At 55.4% G+C, this 9,080-nt stretch overlaps 1 protein-coding gene across 1 annotated transcript; it reads left to right on the top strand.

Moving 5' to 3' along the window:
• The first annotated feature begins 216 nt into the window (after positions 1 to 216).
• LOC147123918 (5'-AMP-activated protein kinase catalytic subunit alpha-1-like) lies at positions 217 to 8,368 on the top strand. Its single transcript, XM_085965394.1, has 3 exons — positions 217 to 233; positions 5,730 to 5,856; positions 6,831 to 8,368. Exons 2-3 carry the CDS (start codon positions 5,793 to 5,795, stop codon positions 7,085 to 7,087), a joined length of 321 nt encoding a protein of 106 aa, XP_085821520.1. The 5' UTR covers positions 217 to 233; positions 5,730 to 5,792; the 3' UTR covers positions 7,088 to 8,368.
• Positions 8,369 to 9,080: the final 712 nt, after the last annotated feature.

The following is a 9,080-nucleotide window of genomic DNA, read 5'->3' on the forward strand; positions in this document are numbered from 1 at the left end:
GGTGAGTCACAGCTGCGGTACGGGGGAGGAGGTGAGGAACAGCTGGGTTACGGGGGGGGGAGGTGAGGAACAGCTGGGGTACGGGAGAGGAGGTGAGACAGCTGGGGTACGGGGGAGGTGAGGAACAGCTGGGGTACGGGGGGAGGTGAGGAACAGCTGGGGTACGGGGGAGGAGGTGAGGAACAGCTGGGGTACAGGGGGGAGGTGAGGAACAGCTGGGGTACGAGTGGAAGGTGAGGAGCGGCTTGAGGGGACGGTGAGACACAGCTGGGGTACGGGGGGGGGGAGGTGAGGAACAGCTGGGGTACGGGGGGGAGGTGAGGAACAGCTGGGGTACGGGGGGTAGGTGAGACACAGCTGGGGTACGGGGGGAAGAGGTGATGAACAGCTGGGGTACGGGGGGAGGAGGTGAGGAACAGCTGGGGTATGGGGGGAGGTGAGGAACAGCTGGGGTATGGGGGGGAGGAGGAACAGCTGGGGTACAGGGGGGGAGGTGAGACACAGCTGGGGTACGGGGGGAGGAGGTGAGACACAGCTGGAGTACAGGGGGAGGAGGAACAGCTGGGGTACAGGGAGGAGGTGAGGAACAGCTGGGGTACGGGGGGAGGAGGTGAGACACAGCTGGGGTACAGTGGGGAGGAGGTGAGACAGCTGGGGTACAGGGGGAGGCGGTAAGACAGCTGGGTACAGGGGGAGGAGGAACAGCTGGGGTACAGGGGGGAGGTGAGGAACAGCTGGGGTACGGAAGGAAGAGGTGAGGAACAGCTGGGGTACGGGGGGAGGAGGTGAGGAACAGCTGGGGTATGGGGGGGAGGAGGAACAGCTGGGGTACGGGGGGGAGGTGAGGAACAGCTGGGGTATGGGGGGGAGGAGGAACAGCTGGGGTACGGGGGGGAGGTGAGACACAGCTGGAGTACAGGGGGAGGAGGAACAGCTGGGTACAGGGAGGAGGTGAGGAACAGCTGGGGTACAGGGGGGAGGGAGGAACAGCTGGGGTACAGGGGGAGGAGGAACAGCTGGGTACAGGGGGGAGGTGAGGAACAGCTGGGGTACAGGGGGAGGAGGAACAGCTGGGGTACAGGGGGAGGAGGAACAGCTGGGGTACAGGGGGGAGGTGAGACACAGCTGGGGTACGGGGGGGAGGAGGAACAGCTGGGGTACAGGGGGAGGAGGAACAGCTGGGGTACAGGGGGGAGGTGAGGAACAGCTGGGGTACAGGGGGGAGGTGAGACACAGCTGGGGTACGGGGGGGAGGAGGAACAGCTGGGGTACAGGGGGGAGGAGGAACAGCTGGGATACAGGGGGGAGGTGAGGAACAGCTGGGGTACAGGGGGAGGAGGTGAGACAGCTGGGGTACAGGGGGAGGAGGTGAGACACAGCTGGGGTACAGGGGGAGGTGAGGAGAGATGTGGGGAGGGGAGTCTTGCCTAAGATATCATTTCCCCTTCTCGCCCCCTTCCCCCCTTTCCTCTCCCCTTTCCCCCCCTTCCTCTCCCCTTTCCCCCTTCCTCTCCCCTTTTCCCCCCTTCCTTTCCCCCCCTTCCTCTCTCCCTTTCCCCCTTCCTCTCCCCTTTCCCCCTTCCTCTCCCCTTTCCCCCTTCCTCTCCCCTTTCCCCCCTTCCTCTCCCCTTTCCCCCCTTCCTCTCCCCTTTTCCCCCCTTCCTCTCCCCTTTCCCCCTTCCTCTCCCCTGCCCCTTTCCCCCCCTTCCTCTCCCCTTTCCCCCCCTTCCTCTCCCCTTTCCCCCTTCCTCTCCCCTTTTCCCCCTTCCTCTCCCCTTTCCCCCCTTCCTCTCCCCTTTCCCTGTGAACAGCTGGGGTCCTAGGACCGATCCTTGCGGTACCCCACTAGTCACTACCTGCCACTCGGAAAACGACCCGTTTATTCCAACTCTTTTGCTTTCTGTCCGCCAACCAGTTCTCTGTCCAAGTCAATACCTTGCCCCCAATCCCATGTGCCTTAATTTTGCACGCTAATCTCTTATGTGGGACCTTATCGAAAGCCTTCTGAAAGTCCAAATACACCACATCCACTGGTTCTCCCTTATCTATTTTACCAGTTACATCCTCAAAAAATTCCAGTAGATTAGTCAAGCATGATTTACCTTTTGTAAATCCATGTTGACTTTGTCCGATCCTGTCACTGCTTTCCAAGTGCTCTGCTATTACATCTTTTATAATAGATTCTAGCATTTTCCCCACTACCGATGTCAGGCTTACCGGTCTATAATTCCCCGCTTTTTCTCGACCACCTTTTTTGAATAGTGGGGTAACATTAGCTACCCTCCAATCCATGGGTACTGTTCCAGAGTCTATCGAGTTCTGGAAGATGACCAGCAATGCATCTACTATTTCCAGGGCCACTTCCTTAAGTACCCTGGGATGTAGATTATCAGGCCCTGGGGATTTATCGGCCTTTAGTCCCATCAATTTCCCTAACACCATTTCCCTACAAATACTGATTTCTTTCAGTTCCACCCTTTCATCAGGCCCTATGTTCCCCGGCAATCTCTGGGAGGTTATTTGTGTCCTCCTTTGTGAAGACAGAACCAAAGTATGAATTTAGTTGGTCTGCCATTTCTTTGTTTCCCATTATAAATTCCCCTGATTCTGACTGTAAGGGACCTACGCTTGACTTCACCAATCTTTTTCTCTTCACATATCTATAAAAGCTTTTACAGTCAGTTTTTTATGTTCCCTGCAAGCTTACTCTCATACTCTATTTTCCCTTTCTTAATTAATCCCTTTGTCCTCCTTTGTTGAATCCTAAACTGCTCCCAATCCTCAGGATTATTGCTTTTTCTGGCCAATTTATATGTCCCCTCCTTGGATCTTATGCTATCCCTAATTTCCCTTGTTAGCCACGGTTGAGTCACCTTTTTTTGTTTTATTTTTATGCCAAACTGGGATGAACAAATTCTGTAGCTCATCCATTCGGTCTTTGAATGTTTGCCATTGCCTATCCACCGTCAACCCTTTGAGTGCCATTCCCCAATCAATCCTACCCAACTCGCTCCTCAGACCATCGTAGTTTCCTTTATTTAAATTGAGGACCCTTGTCTCTGAGTCAACTACTTCATTCTCCATCTTAATGAAGAATTCGATCATATTATGATCGCTCCGACCCAAGGGGCCTCGTACAACAAGATTGCTAATTAATCCTTTATCGTTACATAATACCCAATCTAAGATGGCCTGATCTCTGGTTGGTTCCTCGACATATTGGTCCAGGAAACCATCCCGTAAACACTCCAGGAATTCCTCCTCCACAGTTTGTTACTGATTTGGTTAGCCCAATCTATATGTAGATTAAAGTCACCCATGATGACTGCTGTGCCCTTATTGCACGCTTCTTTAATTTCCCTTTTAATGCCATCCCCAACCTCCGCCTTACTGTTGGGAGGTCTATATACCACTCCCACTAATGTTTTTTTCCCCTTAGTATTTCTCAATTCTACCCATACAGATTCCACCTCATCAGAGCTAATATCCTTCATTACAATTGTATTAATCCCTTCTTTAACCAGTAATGCTACCCCACCTCCCTTTCCTTTTTGCCTATCTTTCCTGAATATCGAATACCCCTGGATGTTGAGTTCCCAGTCTTGGCCATCCTTGAGCCACGTTTCCGTAATCCCAACCAAATCATATTCGTTTACCCTCTATTTGTGCAGCCAATTCGTCCACCTTATTACAAATGCTCCTCGCATTAAGACACAAAGCCTTCAGGCTTGTTTTTTTTAACGCTCTTAGACCTATTAGAGTTATTATTTACTGTGGCCATGTTTGATTTAAACCGTTGATTTCTCTGACTGCCACTTTTGTTTTTCTCCTTCCTATCTTTTGCTTTTATCCTTGTTTCCCTTTCCTCTGTCTCCCTGCTCAGGTTCCCAACCCCCTGCCATTTTAGTTCAAACCCCCCCCGAACAGTGCTAGTGATAAAGCATCGCGAATAGGATATTTAGTCCAGCTCTGAGTGCAGAGTGCACTTTAGATCCGAGAGTCCCACCTTTCCCAGAAGCAGGCCCAGTGATCCAGGAAACTAAAGCCCTCCCTCCTGCACCAACTCTTTAGCCATGCATTCATCTCCTCTATTCTCCTATTCCTATACTCACTAGCACGTGGCACCGGGAGTAATCCAGAGATTACAACCTTTGAGGTCCTGCTCTTTAACCTGCTACCTAGCTCCCTAAATTCTTGCTGCAGGACCTCATCCCTCTTCCTACCCATGTCATTGGTCCAATGTGAACCACGACCTCTGACTGTTCACCCTCCCCCTTCAGAATGCCCTGCAGCCGTTCAGTGACATCCTTGACCCTGGCACCAGGGAGGCAACAAACCATCCTGGAGTCACGTCTACGGCCACAGAAACGCCTATCTGTTCCCCTTACGATAGAATCCCCTACCACTATTGCTCTCCCACTCTTTTTCCTCCCTTCCTGAGCAGCAGAAGCACCCCTGGTGCCAGGAAGTTGGCTGCTGCTGCCTTCCTCTGGTAAGTCATCCCCCTCAACAGTATCCAAATCGGTATACCTGTTTGAGAGGGGGATGGCCACAGGGGTTCCCTGCACTCCCTGCCTGCCTCTACTGCTCTGCCTGATGGTCACCCATTTCCCTTCTGCCTGTGCAGCCCTTACCTGCGGTGTGACCAACTCACTAAACGTGTTATCCACGACCCTCTCAGCATCGTGAATGCTCCAAAGCCCATCCATCCGCAGCTCCAGCGCTGCAATGCGGTCTGCTAGTAGCTGCAGCTGGATGCATTTCTGGCACACGTCATCAGGGACACCGGCAGTGTCCCTGAATTCCCACATAGAGCAAGAGGAGCATAACACGGGGCTGGGCTCTCCTGGCATGACTTACCCTTTAATTAATTTTAATTAATTCACTATCACCAATTAAAGACATCTCTAAGGCGCTTGTATGGTTTACCAACAGTCCCTGCTACACCAGAAAAGACCTTAGTAACTATAAACTACAGAGTTAAAGTTTAAAAAAGAGAAATACTCACCAACCAATCACTTACCTGCTCCCTGGTGACGGTCGCACTCTGATTAATTTTTACCTCTCCCCGCTGCTGAGTTGGTCAGGCCTCACCTCACCACTCCTTTATACTGCCGCCTCGGTGCTCTCCTGGTCCGATCTGGTCGGGCCTCACCTCACCACTCCTTTATACTGCCGCCTCGGTGCTCTCCTGGTCCGATCTTCCTCTCCCCTTTCCCCCCCTTCCTCTCCCTTTCCCCCCCTTCCTCTCCCCTTTTCCCCCCTTCCTCTCCCCTCTCCCCCCCTTCCTCTCCTCCCCTTCCCCCCTTCCTCTCCCCTTTCCCCCCTTCCTCTCCCCCTTTTCCCCCCCTTTTCCCCCCTTCCTCTCCCCTTCTCTCCCCTTCCTCTCCCCTTCCTCTCCCCTTCCTCTCCCCTTCCTTCCCCCTTCCTCTCCCCCTTCCCCCCCCTTCCTCTCCCCTTCCCCCCTTCCTCTCCCCTTCCCCCCTTCCTCTCCCCTTCCCCCCCTTCCTCTCCCCTTTCCCCCCCTTCCTCTCCCCTTTCCCCCCTTCCTCTCCCCTTTCCCCCCTCCCCCCCGCCTCTCCCCTCAATCTCTTACACTTCCATTTCCACTGTATCTCTGCCTTTTCCTCTTGCTGTCCCCCTTTTGCCCCCTCTCCTCCCCATCATTCCCCACTTTCCCTGTCCTCCCCTCTCTCTGCACCCTCTAAACCATCTCTCGTCTCCCCCAGCTGGTAAACCCCTACTACTTGCGGGTTCGGAGGAAGAACGCCACGACGGGGACCTTTTCGAAGATGAGTCTCCAGTTGTACCAGGTGGACAGCCGGACGTATTTGGTGGATTTCCGCAATATTGAAGGTGAGCGTGTTGTGTCCCCCTCCCGAGGCGCTGACTGAGCAGAACCCCGTCCCCATTTACCCTCCTCTACGTATCGGGACAGTTGCGGCCGAGGGATCTGGTCAATGGTGGGATGGAGGGCTTTGGTGAGTCGGTGAGATCGATTGAGATGGTGCGTTGGTTGGGGGGGGGGGCGGAATGAAGGTTGGGGAGAGGGACGGAGGTGGGGGGGGGATGACGGGTCGGGGAGGGAGAGGGAAGTGGGGGCGTCTGGGGTGCATGAAGGGGTCAGGGAGGGAGAGGAATGTGGGGGCGATGGGGTGGGGGGGGTGAGTGACTGGCCGGGAGGAGGAGGGATATGGGGGGGGGTTGGGGGGGTGAGTGACGGGTCGGGGAGGGAAGTGGGGGCGTCTGGGGTGCATGACGGGGTCGGAGGGAGAGGAATGTGGGGGCGATGGGGGTGTGTCAGTGGGACGGTGAGGGTTGGTGGAGGTCGGGGGGGCGGTGGGTTGGGGTTGGGGCGGGGTCGGGGGCTGGGTCGGGGCGGGGGTGGGATCGGGGGGCTGGGTCGGGGCGGGGCGGGGTCGTGGGGGGTTGCCGGTGGGTGGGGTTGGGGGGGCGGTGTCGATGGGTCGGGGGAGCGGGTCGGTGGTCGGGTGCGGGGTCGAGGGGTGGGGTTGGGGAGGGGTCGGTGGTGGGGGTCGGGTGCGGGGTCGAGGGGTGGGGAGGGGTCGGTGGTGGGGGTCGGGTGCGGGGTCGAGGGGTGGGGTGGGGTTGGGGGAGGGGGTTGGGGAGGGGTCGGTGGTGGTGGTCGGGTGCGGGGTCGAAGGTGTGGGGTGGGGTTGGGGAGGGGTCGGTGGTGGGGGTTGGGTGCGGGGTCGAGGGGTGGGGTTGGGGAGGGGTCGGTGGTGGGGGTCGGGTGCGGGGTCGAGGGGTGGGGTTGGGGAGGGGTTTGGAGACCTATTGACCCTCTGTAATGATGATGTTATTAACAGCGGAGGAAAACATTGAGCCCAAGTCTGGCTGCACCACTCCCCGCCGCTCAGGCTCCATCAGCAGCTATCAGCAGTCCGGCTCCAGGAATGACTCGGACACGGATTCCACGGGGGAAGCCTGCAGACGGGGTGATGTCGTCGTCTGCCACATCGCTGGAGAGTCCGGGGTCCCCTCCGAGCTGAGCCCGAGGCCCGGCAGTCACATCATCGAGTTCTTCGAGATGTGCGCCAACCTGATTAAGCTGCTGGCCCGATAACGGGCGCCGCTATCCTCTTCCTCTGTCTCCACAATACAGTCTGACCGACTTTCACAAGCAATGCACAAGGCAGCGTGGAAAAACAGATTAACGCTTCGAAACATCTTGCTCTGAACCTTTATTTCACCTCGAGCGCCAAGCTACCGGCGGCCATGGAAGCGGAAGTAAACCCGAGGGTCCAGAGTTACTAACCCAGGTTCCTTGCTCTGTGGCCCGCTCGCTAGATGTCCCCATCTGCACTGCATTCGCAGCTGGTGGTTAGCTGACGTGAATCCATTGCTTTGCTGCAAGTCTCTTATAACAGTGAAAGCACCCTGTGTCAGACCGGCCCCCAGTGCTCGCCCCCACCCCCGGTCCCTTTCTGCTGACTGATCTACTCGTTGCCCAGCGTCTGCCCATCGATCGGAACTGATTCAAATCCAACTTGCCAAGTGAATTCAGCGAGGGATGAGCAGAATTGGTGGGCTGCCCTTCGCGTGCGGTGGTGGGGTGGACAGAGAGGCACGACAGTGTAAGGGTCCTCGGACCACCCGCCCAACACCACTATGGTGTTACATATCCTTACGGTATTGCCTGATCCTCACTTCCATGTTTGGGACCCAGTTTCTGCTGCTCAACGGTTCCCCCTGGGCTGTTGTCCAGTTTCAAACACTTAATCCTGCAAACCTTGGCTTCGTGTCCCTGTTCTAGGGTAGTATGTGCAGCCGGATGATCCCGAGCTCCCGAGTTAACAATTTTCATAGCGCCTTTAACATCGTTAAATGGCCCGAGCTTCAGATCGGCCCGGTTATCTTCCACTGTACTGGTCGGTGTCACAGCCATCAGGTTGTCAGGGTTTCCCCATGGGGACATTCTGGATCACGTGCCATCACCTGTGGGATGCCCACTGTCCATCAGGCACGAGGGCTTATAGGACGCGGTGGAGCCTGGTTGCCGGACTGAGTGTTCAACCTGACTTGGAAGAGGTGGCTGGTGTCTGCTGGAAACCAAATGCTTTGAGCTCTGGGACCTGTTCAAAGGAGCCCAGATCGAGGGATGGAAGCCTCTTCCTGCGGGCTTCTCAATCAGGTGTTTGAGGCAGGTCACAGCACGCAATGCTTTAGAACACAAAAACACGCCCACTAATTGGGAATTTATATCTCGCCTTTCTGGCCAAAAGAATGGTTGTGTAGGAGATGGGGAAAACAAAATTGTAGAGGGAGCTTTACTCTGTATCTAACTCGGGCTGTACCTGCCCTGGGAGTGTTTGATGGGACAGTGTAGAGGGAGTTTTTACTCTGTATCTAACCCGTGCTGTACCTGCCCTGGAGTGTTTGATGGGACAGTGTAGAGGGAGTTTTACTCTGTATCTAACCCGGGCTGTACCTGCCCTGGGAGTGTTTGATGGGACAGTGTAGAGGGAGCTTTACTCTGTATCTACCCGTGCTGTACCTGCCCTGGGAGTGTTTGATGGGACAGTGTAGAGGAGCTTTACACTGTATCTAACCTGTGCTGTACCTGCCCAGGGAGTGTGTGATGGGACAGTGCAGAGGGAGCTTTACTCTGTATCTAACCCGTGCTGTACCTACCCTGGGAGTGTTTGATGGGACAGTGTAGAGGGAGCTTTACTCTGTATCTACCCCGTGCTGTACCTGCCCTGGGAGTGATTGATGGGACAGTGTAGAGGGAGCTTTACTCTGTATCTAACCCGTGCTGTACCTGCCCTGGAGTGTTTGATGGGACAGTGTAGAGGGAGCTTTACTCTGTATCTAACCGGTGCTGTACCTACCCTGGGAGTGTTGATGGGACAGTGTTAGAGGGAGCTTTACTCTGTATCTAACTGTGAACTGCCCTGTAGCTGGACCTGTGCTAGAAGACTGCTACATGTGTTTGTTGAACATCTACTAACCGTGCTGTACCTACCCTGGGAGTGTTCATGACAGTCGTGATGTACCACCCTGGACCATGACAGTAGAGAGCTTTACTCTGTATCTAACCCGTGCTGTACCTGCCC

This window comes from Somniosus microcephalus, chromosome 1 (assembly GCF_052327205.1).
Source record: "Somniosus microcephalus isolate GS21.2 chromosome 1, FLI_Smic_1.0, whole genome shotgun sequence".
Taxonomy (NCBI): domain Eukaryota; kingdom Metazoa; phylum Chordata; class Chondrichthyes; order Squaliformes; family Somniosidae; genus Somniosus; species Somniosus microcephalus.